This window comes from Centrocercus urophasianus, unplaced genomic scaffold (assembly GCF_019232065.1).
Source record: "Centrocercus urophasianus isolate 14NV4802_14NV808 unplaced genomic scaffold, USGS_Curo_1.0 seq_18, whole genome shotgun sequence".
NCBI classification, from domain to species: Eukaryota; Metazoa; Chordata; class Aves; order Galliformes; family Phasianidae; genus Centrocercus; species Centrocercus urophasianus.
Window position 1 is genome coordinate 25,309,306 of NW_024884733.1, and position 17,419 is coordinate 25,326,724.

At 40.8% G+C, this 17,419-nt stretch overlaps 1 protein-coding gene across 5 annotated transcripts in view; it reads right to left on the reverse strand.

The window, feature by feature from the left end:
* Positions 1-17,419, reverse strand: part of DAB1 (DAB adaptor protein 1) — a 127,015-nt gene that overhangs the window by 78,189 nt on the left and 31,407 nt on the right. For 4 of the 5 annotated variants that reach the window (XM_042819955.1, XM_042819957.1, XM_042819958.1 and 1 more), the window contains one exon: positions 13,183-13,382. In XM_042819955.1, the coding sequence (XP_042675889.1) occupies positions 13,183-13,249 (67 nt within the window). In that variant the 5' untranslated portion in view covers positions 13,250-13,382. Of the gene's footprint in view, positions 1-13,182; positions 13,383-13,464; positions 13,549-17,419 lie in introns of those variants that run through there. The other variant, XM_042819956.1, reaches the window with a different exon arrangement.

A 17,419-nucleotide genomic window follows, 5' to 3' on the forward strand; every position in this document is an offset into this window, starting at 1 on the left:
GACAACTATATCTGCCTTAAATAAGGCTATCTTTTGCTCTGTTTTTACTTATAGCCAACTACATCCTTCTCAGCTTTCACTCTCATATTAAGCCCACAGTGTTTGCAAAGTAAAATTCATGCCACTTCCATCTTCACAGCATGTTTTCATCAATCTGAAATATTTCAGTCTTATTCAGCATTTTTGAATGTACATCGCAGAAAAAAAAATATTAGTGAAACAAAGCGGGTTTCACTAAAGTCAAAACAAAGTACTTTTATGCATTTTGAGCCTTATTAAAGCCTACACTTCCTTTTAAAAACAAAACTTAATTGAAATCAGCTAGAGGAATGTTTCATTCATCATGAAGCAACGTTCTGTAATCAGAACACAGCTCAGAACAAAATTTTTAAGCTGCAAGGGTATCAATTTCCTTTTCTCTGCTGCAGTTGCCTACTTCCTACTATCATGAACGAGGCTAAAACCTGCCAGCAGGCTGCTGTCTCTTCAGACTGGAAATTATCAGCAAAGGAAAGCTGGGCTGTCTCCAACCAGCTCCCACTTGGTGCTCCTATGGAGGAGATGAGGCATAGCAGAAATGCAGCCTTGTGAATGTGCTCTGAGCAACGTGGGGCCAGCTCAGACAGGCTCCATAGCCAGCTCTTGGTTCAGAAGGCTCCTTGCTCTTGTGTTAGCAGGGCTGTCCACACACAGCAAAGACTGAACGATCATTTCCCCAGTGGCCTTTGACTTAAGACACAGATAAAAGCGAACGAGATTTGGTTTCATAATCAGGCAGCGAAGCAGGAGTGATGAAAACATCCTTAATGGCCCTCACCAAGTGGGTGATCCTAAGTCTCTGAAGTAGGTTAATACCGTGATTACAGATTGTGCAGAGTTCCGCCATGGCTTCCTGCTCCAATCTCCTTTCATCCTTACCAGCTACATGAATAAAAATGCTTTTGGTCTAACAGTTAAGCACGCTAAAGAAGAGTCATGTGAAGCTTTAGCCACACCTCCACCTGATGTACTAAACAAAGATCCGCAGTGTTCAATGGCCTGATAAAATCACTGGCACACCCTTCCCATCTGTCCGTGCCAACCTTTGCACCACCCTCTGCTTGACTTCCCTTTCTATGCTGGGAAGTGAAACTTCACCATTCAGAAGAACGCTGTCACCACAGCCATTCCAGATTCAACACTGAAATTTTCAGGGAAAAAAAGAATCCAAATTTTCAGGGAAAAAAAGAATCCTCCTCCCCAGAATTATGACGGAGCATTAATATTACTATTAGGCTCAAAGTGAGTACACTAGTAAGTTAACACCTCTTCATAACCAAAATTCTGGCACATGGAAGTCTCATACCTCAAAGCACACTACACACAACAGATCAAATTAAAATCCAACTCTAAACGCTGTCAGAAAGAGCTCTGAAGGGTAACATTCTCTGAACTTGTTGCCTTGGTCACATCAGCATTTTTTTTTTTAAACATAAAATTCTAGCTGACTAAATACTGTTATTGCAGGTACTCAGCATGGGCCACAGGGAATTGGCTGCACTATGCAGTTACTACTGGCAATTAAAATCATTTAATTTCATACATAAAATGTATACACACACACACACATATATATATATATATATATTTTTTTTTAAATGCCCACTTCTATCTTTCAGGTCTGTTACTTTCCACACAGGCCACCATTTCTAAATCTTTTCAGCTTGTCAGTTCTGAATAACTTGGTTACTAAGATGGCATTTAAGGGGTTTAGAGTTTAATGCAGGCCAATAACCTTGAATATTTTAAAGAAGCAAGAAAGAAGCTTAGCCACACATTTCAGCAAGTCTAAAGAGACATAATTTGAAAGGCATTTATAGCTACTGCCTTTCTGTTTTCACATCTCAGGCTTTTAGAACCTTTGGTCTAAACCTAAAGGGGAAATTTTTCCCTTTGAACTGGGTTACTTCAAATGGAAATTTCATTACTAACCTCAGAGAATTCAGTCTCCTCCAAACAGCATCTGCTTTGAAAAAACCATGTTTGGATATAATTAGTGTGGTAACAGAAACGACACAATCTTGCATGCAGAGGTTATAAGGCATCAGCTACAGATGATGTTGCTATGACTGACACCTATCTGCTGGAGAGGAGTACGAAGAAAGGATGGAACATGCAGGACTGATCCCAGCAGAGAAGGAGTTCATCCAATGGGCAGTAAATTCACAAGTTTAAAGCAGAATTTCTCAAGTTATCTCCACATTTCTGAAAGCAACAACAAACCTGCACCTTGGGTATCTCTCGCTGCTCTCTCTTCAAAAATTCACTAGTGCATTCCTCTGCGATCCACTGGGAGAGAACCACGTCTAACACATGGCATGCAATTTTAATATTTTTTTAATAAAACATAAGAAGCCCTCTTTGGTAATTCTGACTCTAGCTCTGCCTTACGCTTTTGTGTTTGCCAACAGCTCTACACGAGAGAGCTTGGAAAGAAGAAACTCCACCACCCTCGTTCCAAGCATTCCGTCTTCCGAACTTCAGCCACACAAAAATTCATTCAGATGTTTACTCCATTCTTTGTTGACCTTAAATAGTAAACTGCCAGAGATCAAAAGCTGCATTTTCCCTTGCATCCATCCCCCACAGTCTGAAAGAAGTTGCAGAGGCCACTGCAAAGGAGAGAAGGGCTGCACCACTGACTTCCAGCTAATACAGAAAGATATCAAGGGCCTGATAATTCACTACAGAAGGTAAGAGTTTTGTCATGATACAAATGAGCTTTCTCATTCAAAAAACTGAAAAACAGTTGATTTTGGAAATTAATAAGGTTTCCATGTTCCACCATTGCTAAAATCTTACTATAAATCTGGCTGACAGTACCAAAGAACTACCAAGATAGGTTACTTGTTAACAGTAGTATCTTTGAATCTGGCTATCTTAACAGATGATCATCGGGCAACAGGAAAGCACAGTTTTTTTTACAGTACAGATAGTTCATGAAATTCTTATGGCATCTTTACATTGATTGCTTCATTATGAAAAGGATTCAGATCTTCTCTCAAAGTCTTTTTCAAAGGATTACCTTTTATCTTAAGATTTGGGGAGTTCAATAGAAATACATGAAGTATTTCATATAAGCACACCATTATTTCACTTGATATAATTCCAGTATCCAATTGCTCTACAGACACTTAGCCCTAAATAATTGGTTCTACCATGAAATTAAAAAAACTCCTTTTTGATCCTCACAATCTTTGCAATATCTTGGCAGTTTATGCATTGAATATGATATTAGGAATTACTGAATTAAGGAATTACTGTGGAGAGCTAACTAGCTGCTCAAATATAGGAGATGTATATTTGCTTTTTCTTTATTTGCTAAAATGACCATGTCCCTGAAAGTGGTTATGGGATAATTTGATATCAATGACTGATGAAATAAATCTAACATCCTAAATGCTTTTGAACACAGTGAAAGTTTGCTGCTTTCAGAATATCCCTACCCCACCCCATAATTTCGTTGCTCCATTAAATACCCCTACATTAAAAAAAATACATGAAGATAGCATTAAAGGGGCTGTTGGATTCTTAGATCTCCTCTCAATACGTTTTGGAACACCAAATTTTCTTTTGTTTCATTCAAGTGAGCAGTCCAGCAGCAGTGAGATGACCTAACACTTGCCCAGTGAGGAAGGACTTGCTGGATCTGGATTATGCACTGGGACAGGTTGCCCAAGGAGGTTGTGGATGCCCCATCCCTGAAGGCATTCAAGGCCAGGCTGGATGTGGCTCTGGGCAGCCTGGTCTGCTGGTTGGCGACCCTGCACAAAGCAGGGGGTTGAAACGAGATGATCATTGTGGTCCTTTTCAACCCAGACCATTCCATGATTCTCTGATTCTATGATCTTTGAGGTCCTTTCCAACCCAAGCCATTCTGTGGTTCTAAGTAAAAGAGAAAGGTAATCAATCTGCATTCTCCCAGGCCTTGTTAAGGTATGTATATACAGGTGAGGTACAAAGCACAGAACGTTTAGACACTTTAAGCAGAACTTGGTAACTCCTAATAAAACCACTTAGTATCACTAAAACTGGTTCTTCCCTCTCTAACCCTGTGACAACATTCACCATCCACATCTTCACAGCTGCTGTGACCTCAATCTCTGCTCTCTTCATCACTTGTGCCTGGTCAGCTCTGATTTCTTCATAAAGTGCTGCCAAAGTAATCTCTCCTGAATGCTGCTCTGACGATGCTCCTCTGAAGCCCACTGCTGATTTCCAGTCATTCAGCCTATTTAAATTTATTGTTCCCTTCTTCTAGCTAAGAGCAACTAAAAAAAAGCAGATTCACTTAAAATATTCAGATTTCTCCTATTCTCAAAAAGCAGAAAGGAGCTGCAAAAGCAAATGAAGGAAGAAGAAAATAGTGTGCTATGGGACTTCTCCCCAGAATCACGCCTGAGGATAAGGTTCTTCTCCCATCCCTAGGAATGGGAGGCATTCTTAGCTATTATTAGAAAATAACACCTGCCTATGAAAAGCTCTCCTGTTACAGGAGGAAAAAAAAAAACAACCAACCAAGCATAATTCCTGAATTAGGAATTCCAAGGCCTTATTGCTCACCTGAACCAAAGTGCCTTTCTTTTTATACCTAGCTGCATACTTCACTGAAGCAATGCCAGCTGAATTATTGTGACCATTTTCTATTGTGACCGTATTTCTCTTATTCCAGAAAAATTTTGCTGTTCCTTCTAACATCCCTGTGATGTGACCTTTAGTAAAATCTATCAGGTTGCCTTCTTAGCAACCCGTTGTTTGGCCTTTTTTTTTTTTTTTTTTTTTCTTAATAAGGAATATATAAGAAAAGAACATTGCTAAGATTTAAAGAATTTCAATCTTCTGGCGTTCCTGTCAAGGCCCATGTGGTCAGACTGGGGTTGGAGCATCATGAAAAAGCACAGAGCTGCATCTTGACAGAGGGGCAGAGAAGGCAGCAAATGGAGCGCATCGCCTGACCGCTGTCCTTCCATTTGCTGAGCGGGGCGAAGGTCTCCAGGAAATAGCACTGTGAGACCAGCTCATTAAAAACTGTATGAAAATGTATATCCTGAAGGGATGTTAAATTAGGGAGCTTTGAGCCTGTCCTTCCTTAGAATTTCAGCGCTTAACCTTATAGCCCCAGCATTTCTTTATGCAATTAAATATAGAGGTATAGGTATAGCATACTGCTTTAGTTACAGTCTAGCAAAGAGAAAGAAAACAGGGGAGACAGATAAAGAACTCTGTAGGTAGCTTTCATTTTGATCTTCTAGCATCTCTTTAGAATTGCCATCTCTTTGACATGCTCACTACAGCAGAGGCTATGTTCTTCCACATCCAGTTCCACTGAGAAGCACTGATAACACATATTTAAAGAGATATTTCAGAGTCTGTGCGCTTATAAAAATAAAATGATGGCAATTCATAAACATCCTTACACCACCAACCACAGCAATCATTAAACACACATACATAATCAGCATTAATCTCAAGCCAAGTCTGTGTAGAGTACATCCAGTTTCCCCACTGCATTTAGCTCACTTTATGAGATGTCGTACGTTTGTAATAATGTACAATTCAAACCACACAAAGTACAAGGAAAAGGATTAATTGAGTAAACTTCTTTGACGTTTTTGCCTTCAACCTAATTAGATTATTGGATCATAGAATGGTCTGGGTTGAAAAGGACCGCAATGATCATCTAGTTTCAACCTCCTTCTGTGTTCAGGGTTGCCAACCACCAGACCAGGCTGCCCAGAGCCACATCCAGCCTGGATTACCAACGTGCTAGTCCATATTGTTGTCACATTTGAGCATTACCCTCTTTCTATTTTGATGGCAGTTTTATGCTCAAAAATTAAATTAACTCTTAAACTCAGAAGACTTTCATTTAAACTCATTCTCCTTCTCTGAGCCATCCTTTTGGTTACACAACTATTCAAACCAAACTGAAAGAATCAGACGTAGCTGTAGATCACAGATCATGTTCAGCATTTGCTAGTAGTTCAAATGCAGTTGGACACCAAAAGCAATAACAAAACCTGTTATTTGCAGAGTAGACTGGTACTATTTGGGAAGCCCCAATGGATACAGCAAACCACAGCTTCCTCGTACATGGCTCAAACAGGGTGAATCCCCACGCCCCAGCAGATTCAGTTCCCTCCAGAAGATCCTAGAAATGTGACTGTGTTAACATTTTTTGTTCTACACACACAGATCTCTGTGCTGATGGAGCAACAGCTTGTTTTCCTCTGTAATACATGTATCACAAGCAAGCACAATGCCCAGAGAGACCACACACTGCTCACATCTCTGCTTGATATACATGGAGCAAGGAAGCACTGCTTCACAACACAGCAAACAAATGGTAATTTGTCCTACTTGTCCTATTTTCAATGCTGTTTTGTAGCAATGAGCTATGCTGTTTCCAAGAAATGGAAGTAAAAGCTACTCTGCTCTTCTCAGACTAATAATGGGCAGCACATTGGCAACACTGCCCTTCTGCACTGCACAACAGCATAAATAAAAGGAATTAGGAAAAGCCAGCAGTACTGCAGGTGTGTAAGCTCACCTACTTGCAAATAAGCTATAAGCTCTATCGATTGGTGCTCCAGCCTGGGCAGTAAGAACAGGATAAACACTTTATCTATATCACAGGTGAGAGAGAACTCCACCAATCTGCACCAGCAGAAAGAGAAAACAGTGCCAAGGAACAAGCAGCTTGCTCAAGGATGGCCAAGCAGGAGAAATGTGGCTCCAAAGATATCAAAAGTGGCCTGCACAGGTTGTACAGACAGCAACAGGGAACAAATTACAGAACTGAAATGTGGCTGTCTCCAAATCTCAGGTTAGTTTAAAGCTAAGATGTTGGCTTTGGCCTCACTGCTGCTATTAGTAGAAGGGAAGATGCCAACAAGCCAGCATATACATCTAACCTGGATTTTACAGAGCAGCACTGTGACTTTTACCTTATAACTTGCAGAACTTTCCATACCATCACTGCAAAAGGCACAGTCCTTTAGAGAAGTAGTAATGTTCAAATACACGTAATGTAACACACTGACAGAAATACTATTCATTAGTATGTATTAGGCAAGCAAATGCTTTTGCACACAGAATGATATAAAAGCATTATTGTCATCAACATACTTATCCCTGTAGAGTACTTCCATGTGAGCTGTATTAGCAAACCTCTACTAATCCAAACCTCTAGAGGCATTGTAGCTACTAATCTGGGTGAATTAAGTCATTCCTCCTCAGCTGCACTCGTTACATGATAGAATTTCCTTCCCTGAACAGTTCATTCACAAAGGTCCCAACACAAACTTCTCCTGGAGTCTTTTCAATGACTGCAGACAGAGAAAAAAAACTCTCCCTGAAAACCAACTTCTTTATCCGTTTGGAAATGCCATTCGCTGCTCCTTGCTCCCTTATTTTAATTCCATGTCAGGCATAATGCAGTACATTATACATTACAGTACTGCTGAACTGTGTGTAGCATCACCGTGCAGTAATGCACAGCATTGGCAGAGCTGGATCCATGGGTGGTCTCATCACCAGCAGATCTCCTGCTCTACAGACAGCCTTGGAGCTGTAACACCCACCTACGTTTAATAACTGCGTTGCCTTAAGCTTCTAATTGCTGGTTTCAATTGAAATGCTTTGATGACTGTTAAAATAATGAAAGAAATTATAAAGTAACGGGAGCTCTCAGGAAATGTTATTCTTACACTCAACAGATTATTGATTCCTCTATGGAGGAACAGCAGAGTTGGAGATCTCCAACCTTAATTTAGGCAGGCCTGTCTCTCAATTAAAAATAACAGTAAACATTGTAATTGCAGCAAGAGACAACATCCATCTCCCTCTAAGAACATTTCAATTAACGCAACCACAGATCCCCCTTTGGTTGAACACGATATTTAAAACAGAATTCACGAGCTCTCTAATTTATGATAGGTTATTGGATAACTCGTGTTAATTACAACTACACAATGTCAAAATTAATGATTTTCCCACCCTCTTTCAACTTGAGAATGAATTCATAACTTACAACAAGACTCAAAAGATGTGCAATTAATATTGTCAGCAACCACTTCACAAAAGAGATTTGTTAAAGGCAGGCATGTGGACTCAATTAGTGTATCAATTAATGTTGCAGTTACTTGATCTATAAATTATTGAAGAACTCATACAACTACTGCGAGGAAACAAAGCAAATCCACTCCCCGTCGATGAAATGAGCTCCTGACTGTGCTCCTCTCTCATTACTCTTCAGATCAAGTTTGAATTTTGCTGGTTTCCATGAATCTTCGCTATGTAACCGGAAAAATAAATGAACTCAGAACAGTCTGACAGCTGGGAACGCCTCATTACAGTGACGATGCTTTAATTGTTGTTAGTTGATAGCAATGCAGGAAAATAAAGAAATAAAATGCATCGACTGTCCTCGTTCATAAAGCTTACTGATGTAAAGCAAAGTGTCAGTCTTGAAACGAAGCTGCAAAGATTTCCAGGTATGGCAAAAATGTAACTTTCATGTCAACCAGAAACTTCAAATTTCATAGTGATTAGGCTAAAGACAAGACTCAAATGAGATCTAAGAAACCCCAAGGAAGACTTGGGCTGCAATAGACACCTATGATCAAAACTGATAAAGACAGAACATAACCTTGTTTAAGGGCTCCTTATCCCCAGAGGCTTCTAAACTAAGTAGGAATGTCCTGTTTGATCTTAGTATGACTACAGTTTTGCTTCTGGGGATGTAAAGGGTTTCCTTCAGATGGCTAGATAGACTTCAGTCTCTCATTAGAGTTTAGAGGATCTGTGAAATGGATGTGATTAGCCAGCAGCGTGATCTGACACACGGGAGTGTGGTCCTGAAGCCCCTGCACTCTCTTTTAATTAGTAGTCACACACTAAAGCAGGATGCTTATGCTCTTTGCAACCCTGATTTCAATAGGATCAAACTCACATCTTCCAGCCCCAAGAGAGCACAGCAGGGAGCATCCCCTGTTCCTGGCAGGGCAAGCAGGGTCATTCCTTACCTGGCATTGGGAAGTGCATTGAGCAAAGCCCACTCACTCCTTCCCTCCTCAAGCACAGCTGTGGAACTTGTAAATTCATTCAGTACAATGTGCTGGCTGTAAGGAGCTCCAGCAGAGCTGCACTGCATCCCAGCCCCTCCAGCTTGCACGTCTTACTGGCTGGTGAAGGCAATCCCCAGATTGGCAGCATACCTCTTTGGAATCTGCTGCCAGATGCCACGTGGTTTCAGTGCACTGCAGTGGAAACCTATTAAATAAGGGAATTTTGCCCATGGGGATCCTTAGCATCGAAGATTGCTATGGTGGTTGTCAAGAGGCCTGACTTAGTTGCTTCTGTTTTCAAAAGACCCTGTCATTTTCAGTACTGCCTCAAGTCTTGCTACAGAGGCCATACAGCAACTGCAGTAAGAGTTGACTTTGCAAAGAAAGAAACAAATACGTTCTTAAGCTTCCAACAGAACAATTACAGAATCCAAGTGCAACAGCATGAAACCAAATGCCTAGAAAAGTTTCCAGGCTTACCACAAGCAGTAATAGATTGAGTTCAAATTTGGCATCCTGGCACGCTCCCTTACAAACCTTCCTCTTCAGCTTTCCTGTCTAATTTTCTGTGAGCAGATCGTGCAGTGTAGTTGTCAGTGTGGATTCACCATCAATGCATCACGTTTCCCCCGAAGAAGCTTCTAAATCAATTTTAATTCCAATAGGCTTAAGGCAATTTGTTTTCAATTTGATTAATTAATCTGTACATGTTTATAAAATGGCCTTTTACCCCCTCATGTACTACAGTATAACCGTGTTTTATATATCTGAATGCCCTGGCTAATAAGAACTTCTTTTTTCCCCCAACAGGAATGCTACAAACACGTGATGTTTATTCACTCACTCAGTGAACCAGATGACATAAACAAGCAAACAAAAAAAACTAACTAGAATGTTATTTGTTGTTATTCTTGAAGAATCCATGATTTCTGGCAAAGATCACACACCAAAAGGAATCACCAAGAAAGTCCGAGACCAGAGCTTTCTAAATCTCCTGAGGATTTTGCATGATTTCATTTCACAGACCAGCATGAAACCTCTTCAGGACGCCTTTTAGAATTTGACCAAGTTCTTAAAAACCGTGGTTACAACACAGCTACCAGCAGATATCAGGCAAGAGTGGCACGAAGATTAGAGCTGGAGGTTGGGGTTGGCAGCAATATAATCTCCTCTAATAACATCGAGTGCGCTGTAAGCTCATAAGATGGAGTGAAGTGAAGGAAGGAGGGTTGTGCAGGTCACAGCAAAACATGGGTCCCCAGCTGCTCAACACCTTGACAATACACAGAGCAAAAAGCAACACCTTCCAGTCAGTTAAATTCCTGCCGTGTGCTGAGAGCACGAGAAACTATCTTTGCCAGAGCCCATCAAATTCTGGAGCATTTATTCATCAGCCAGGTCAATATAAGGCAAAATAAGGACTTGGCTTTCAACAACCTATTTTTAAGATTACCCACGGTGATAATACTATGATTAAAAAATTACAGTTTGATGTTATCTGTTGGTATTGAACTTCTCTATAGAACACTGGAGTTTTACAGCTGGATTTTACTTAAATGGCAGCTTCCGAGATGATTTCACATGTAAGTTTTTTCCTAACTCTAGGAATTCTCTTACTAATAGAACAGAAAACTGCCTTACAAACCAGCTCTGATGATAACAGAAAGACCAGAGACTTGCAGGAAGGACTTTAAGACCCAAGGCTGTAAAAAACACTATGTCAAATGAGAAATGTTTTAAATAATCACTTGTAAGAGAATTGCTTTGCATATGACTGCAGAAAGAGACCTTTGTTCTGAAAGTAAGATCCCATAAAATCCGTATCCAAGCAGGAGCATTAACGCCACACGCCCCATCTGCAGCACAGATCTTCAGCACGGGATACACCTGCAGGAGTCATTCGACAAGGAAACTCTTATGAAGTTCACTGCTCTGTCTCAGTGCAGTGCTGTTACTGCAGCTGGCAGGAGAACCCCCAGATGGGCAGAAATGAAGGGTAGGAAGATCCTCCCTCCCACCTGTTGAACAGAACTAGCTGTATGGCTCTTGCGGAAGTACAAAACCTGAGCCACTGAAAATACATCAGAGCTGAAAGTTCTGTTTACAAAGCAGAGAGTAGTTTCTTGGGAGTATTCAGCTCTGTTGAATAATCAAACTCGCTGATGAGAGACACAAGAAACCTCATGCCAGTTCTTGCTACCTGCTGCTGCTTGCTGTAATGAACTCAGGAAAGAAGCCTCCTGCTTGCCACACATCCATCATTCACACTTAACAGAGAGCTCATTTGTTGAAATACACACAAATACACACAACCCAGCAACAAACAAATGAACATACCAAGTTCCTTTTGACTTTTCACTGCATGTGATTGGAACAGCAAACACTGTCAGAACTGTACACCTCATCTGTCCGAAGCACTCCATGTACAGCGAGGCTTCCAGAGGGCTGGATGTGAGCAGATGTGCCCACAGCACTGAGCATGATCATTTCTGGAGATGCACTGCTGCACACTGTCCCTTCTAGCTCTTTAGACACTTCTGCCTGCTGCAGAGAGCTCTGATTGCTGCCACAGAATGTATTTTGTGCTTTTCCTCAGCAGCAAAGGTAATTCTCAGACTTTCCATGTGGGGGCTAGAATCAGATTTTGTGCAGAGCATCCTGTTATTATGATCTATGAAATTTTATTAACAAACATCGAGTTGCTATAACAGCTGTTTGCTCTTTGCAAAACTTTCACCCTCCAGCAGAAGAAATAACATAGGAGACCCACATCAAAAAGATGTTATCTCTGACATAAAAAAAAACTGATATTTTCAAATTTATCAGTTTTACTTTCTCTACTTGCCTTGATGAGCTTCTCCCTCAGATCACACTCCCGTCTACATCAAAGTTCCCCTATTTATGTCTTCCCAAACTACAGCTTCTTTTTATCTCAAATGAACCACTTCTTCCATGTGATTTGAAGCCTACAGCAGTAAGGACCCTAAGCCATCCACTGAAATACATCTTTAAACCATTCCATGGCTGCAGCTTTTACAATAGTCTAATATCAAGATCTCTGATACAAAAGCTATTCCAATCACAAGGTCTTCACCAGCTTGGTAGAATCACCACAGTAAATGGTGTAGCTGCCCAGAAGTCAAACAAGTTATTTATCAGATACCTAGCATGATTTTAATTTGCAATGCACACAGGTTTCAATCTTTTTCTCTCAAGTACGAAAACTGTTAGATTATTGAGTTGGTTTTGCTGTTTTACTACTTGTCCTTTTAGCTTTAGTAATGCACGTTAAATTCAGCTTCAATCTCAATGACATTACAAAACAGCTACAATAAACAACATGAATTGCCACTGGAATTCAAGGTCTTGGTTTCCAAGTTCAATGGTATTAAAAAAGAAGAGCAATAAAAACACCAACAGAAATATAAGAATAAAAATCTCCACCAAAGTCTTACAGAACTCCTATTCAGGAGTTCATACAAACACACATCTCATGCTTATCAGTCCAAATAAGTGCCCTAGAATCTAATGTAAATTTGTAGTTATAAATCTGAAATCCCCCAGCATGCATTTATTCGTATCTTCTCCTTAATTCTCTGGGTCTTCCTTCTCCTTTTCTCTATTTCCTTTACTGGACTGATCTCCCTATAGACTGCTACTGAGTTTTCTGTAACTTCACAGAATGTCAGCAGGACTGAAACTTCAGCAACAAAGAGCCCATTTAAGTTCTGGTTAGTTCAAAATGAAGTAGAAACAAAGACTTTAGAAGAAAATGTATTTATCAACAAAGCAAAACAGCTATCTTTTGATAAAAGTCGTTTTGTTAGCCGTGTTTCCATTTGTGAAACAATTGCAAGTAAAGTAAAAAGTAGTGGAGGGTAACAGAATTTCCTCCTTCCAATTTAAACATATTTTAGTAATATAGGATTTGATTCTCTGACATTATACGTTCTCAGACCAGCCAAGACTTCCACTCGACTTAACAACTTTTCTTTCCATGGAGTGCATAGACAACAGAAGAACCATAGATGCATAAAAGGTGTTAGGAGATACATAAAGAGAAACCAGACGTTACCTTTCTTTTTGGAGTCTTTCTTTGTGCTGGTTTTAACAGCCACTTGAATTTCTGTCTCAGTTGACATCCTATATCCTTAGTCCTCTTCACACAGATCCAGTATCTCGGTCAGGCTCATTTAGAATATGTCTCCAAGAGAATAATTGAGCCTTTCAGACACTACAACCCAAACAGTTCATCTCATTCAGTCCCTTCGAGTGCTGTTAAAAGAAACAAAAAGTAGCAGTCATTTTCTGAGTTTAAAACATGAATAATAATAATAATAAGGCATTGCAAGATTACTGAGAGATGTGGTTAGTAAGCATGATGGTGACGGGTCGACAGTTGGACTTAATGACCTTAGTCGTCTTTTCCAACCTCATGAAGCCTATGAAATTCCCTATCTACAGACAGAGAATGCCCGATTCCACAGTCTGCATTTGTAAATGATTAAACACGGGCATTTATGGCTGTTGGAGATGTCTCCAAGGGTGAGAGATAACACTAGAAGTGCACAAAGCCCCATCCTTCCAAGCCAGCAGCTGGAGGCCAGGGATTACATTCTGGGAAGTAGATGGCAGTGTCACCAACAGCAACAAATTCTGCGTCTCAATTCTTAAATGGTGCAATTACAGGGTGAAAACATCTTGCCAGATATTAAACTCACATCTGTACTCCTCAAATGCTCTTTCAATACTTCCATTCTATTACTTGAACAAAGTCAAATGAAAAACGTACACATCTGTTGTACTGAACACACAATACATCTTGCTTATGATAATGTGCATGCTTCAGGTATAAAAGAATCTGCCTCTGTTTAGCAAAGTTGAAATTCCTTACACCCACCTAGCACTTATTCCTTCAAATACCTATCTGTAAATACACACCTTTGAAAATACACTTAATTCAACTTACAATTTACAGAAGATTTAAATGCAATAGGACTACTTCCAAGGGGCAAAACGGTAGCATTTGGGGAAAGCTATGTTTATCGTTGGTGAGATGCAGAAATGCTCCGGCTGTGAAGCCCCAGCAGATGTGTGCTGGGGAAGCTTGGGCTGCATCAGCAAGCAATAAGCAAGGATTAAACAACTCAGTGAAGACTAAAGCATTGCTCCAGCTCTTCCTGCTCAGAACAATGAGCTGCCTGCTCTGTCGGCCTGCTCAGGGCAGACCACGCTGTCCCAAAGCCATTTCTCACGATGCTCCCTCATTGAACACTTCATCTTGTCCTTCTTTTGGAGAAAGCGTTCTCCATTATTAGTGCAATTACAGTGAAGTCCATCTGCACTGTCTGAACAGGTGCCCGGTTATTAAATAAGCATTTAATAAAGAAATTAACCCAGCATATCGGCTGGTTAGCTGGCCAGAGATTAACGGCAGTTAAATACATTTGCTAATGGCACTTCTCAGTAATTTAAGGAAGTAATGCACTTAAAAATTGAAATAACTTGGACGGTTTAAATCACTTCCCACAGCAAGGGCCATGAAGCCACTCGTACTTTCAAATCCAGCCTGTGAAAAGTCACATTTTAAAATGCTTCAGTAACATTACATTGCCACGCAGCCTGTGAAGTGATTTAATATAGCTGAAGTGTGTCAGGGGTTTTCTTTAATAAGCTCTTCAAATCTGTATGCCTGTTACAGAATATTCAGAGATAGCTTTTCCAAATCTGCTGAACTGATTTCAAAAGACGAAATTCCGCATTTCTCCTCTGTGGAGTCTGAGGAATAACAGAAGAGCAAAAAGGAGGAAGAAAAAAACCAATCAACTTACAAATCTAAGCTGGAGTGCTTGCTATACACACCTTCTCAAAGTGCTTTAATAAACTAAAAACGTTTATTGTTGGTGTTGCTAGTTAAGAAAACAGCAGAAATGGAAATGCAAGTGAAGGCTGACCGAGGAGAAATGGAGGAAGGCAAGGAGTCCACAGGCAGGGGCTTGTGGGACTCCTCTGCAGGAGCCAGCTCTGCACCAATCCTTGCAATCCCCCAGCAAACAGGGAGAGAACAGATGTCCCCTGCTGCCCACATCCCCATCCCCTCCCCCTGCACAACCCCATTTCATATTCAGCTTTACAGCACAGTAGGGATGCATCAGCTTTTCCAGCTCAGTGGCACTTACTTAAAGCATCTCTCAAGTCACAGCTGGATTGACAGTTTATTTTTCTAGAGTTTGGGTTTATGTTTTCCTAAAGGTTAGCTGGCATGAAGCACCAAGAGGAACCGCCTGACAAAAGGAAAATATTTCTAATAGGTCCCTTTACAATAAAATCAGAAGAAAGAAAAATTTAAACGAAATACAAACTACCCACAGGGTCAAGAGTTAAGCAAGTTTCAGAGTCCTAAAGGCTGTGTTTGGGTACAAAGCACTAAGAATTTCATCTCCTCTTGTCAGCTGCTATCAACAGAATAGCTGGAGCAATAATATCTGAACAGCACTGAATATTTTAAGACAACAACGTATGAGTGCCATCTCATTTGAAACTCTCCAGAAAAGCTATATCCCCTCGAGGCTCTCCCACTGAGTAATATTTTAAAAAATAAATGCGTGTCTATTTTTGGACAGGTTCACATATTGATTTACTTTAAAACCTAATCAGGTCATACTCTCCCGGGCTCAGAGATCCTTGAATAAAGCAATAGACATCTTTGTAACAGGAACACATAAACATCTGTCAGATCAAGCTACAGTTCAAACTGAATTTGCTACAGCGACAATTCCTCCCAAAGTATAGGCCTTTATGTAAGCTACGTTAGTAAACTTCCATACCCTGTCCATATTTCAGTTGTTTATTACCCAGATGAGAACAGCAGTCAATCTGCTCCTCACCGCAACAGCTTTTATTGTCTCCTCCAATCTAGGTCACTGCTGTTAAATACTACAGCCTCCCAACTGTGGCGAGTACTGCAGCATGTGTTCTAGCAATGAGATGCCACAAGCCTCGAGCAGCTCTGCCACGTTTCCCTGCTCTGAAGGGAAAATTTTGTTAGCAGCATTTTTAATAATAATAACAATGATATTAAAAAGCTCTAATCTTGAATGTAGCCGCTCTTAATGATCTTCTTGTGCGCCTCGCTCCTGTTCCAGCTACTACAATGCTATGTGCATGCCTCAGCTTTTCCTAAAGAGGATTCCAAGCTCTTCGTTTTAACAAAATACTGACATTCTCTATTCCCTTATTAAGTGGATACAGCAAGAACACAATCGGTGCATTTTGGAATTAACTGGCTTTTAATTCCAAGAGAAGTCTTAAGCCTGCATTCTGTATTACTCCTACGCCAACGTAAGACCTAAAGCCTCAGTGAAGAAATACTTCTGTAGATTCCCTCTGCTATCAGGATTAGCACAGGTTGAACCTCCCATTCCTCAGCTGTGTGTGTGTGTAAAACCACGATTTCTGCACAATTCTTCGTCTTCTTGGCCACACTCCACTGAGCTCTCAGAGAGCCTTTAAGGTGGGCTTCCCCCGTCCCAAGGGACAAGAGGTCACAGAGCATGATCTGAATGCTTCCCTGTGGCTTCAGGGCTTCAAAACTTCAGAATTTCCCTCTCTTAAAAGCAGCTTCTATCTGCTTATGTAAAGGAAAAGCAGCCTTAGGAAGGCTTTGTAACTAAGCCCTGGCATTCCCTAGGTATTTAGGTTCTCCATGGCCCCAGAGTGGGATCCAGCAGGTCCTTCATGAGAGGTTGGCACCTCCCACACAGGAGTTTGACAGAAATCCTACTGCCATCCTCAGCTCTTACTTTTAGATGCCTGCAGCTTTGAAATTCCTTTCCTCCAAAGCATCCCTATAATCACCTGAAAAGAATATGAATGCACATACTTTGCAAGTGTAAAGCAAAACCTGAAATATCGGAAGGGCAAAATATAAGTAATGAAATTATTTTTAAAAGACCTTTGAAAACTGGAAACAGCTCAAGTGTGAAGGATTGCTACCCAGGGACAGAACTGTTACTCAGAGGCTGAGCACCTGAGCACAGAGCCTCGCATGGAGACCTGCCCACAGACGGCACGCCACACCAGCTCCATGCTGCTGCAGGAGGTTTTCTATCCTTGGATTTCCCCCCCCAACAAGATGAGTTCCTCAAATCTCCAGTTCTTCAAACCCCTGTTTTCAAAATAACCTTCAGGCAACTGTGGCCCATACCAGTTTATTAAGTTCTTTGTGGTTTACAACGTCTCATTACTCTGTCTCTAGGGCATCTCCAGGCATGCTATGTGCTCCTTAGACAGTGCATGCAGCACTACTGGAG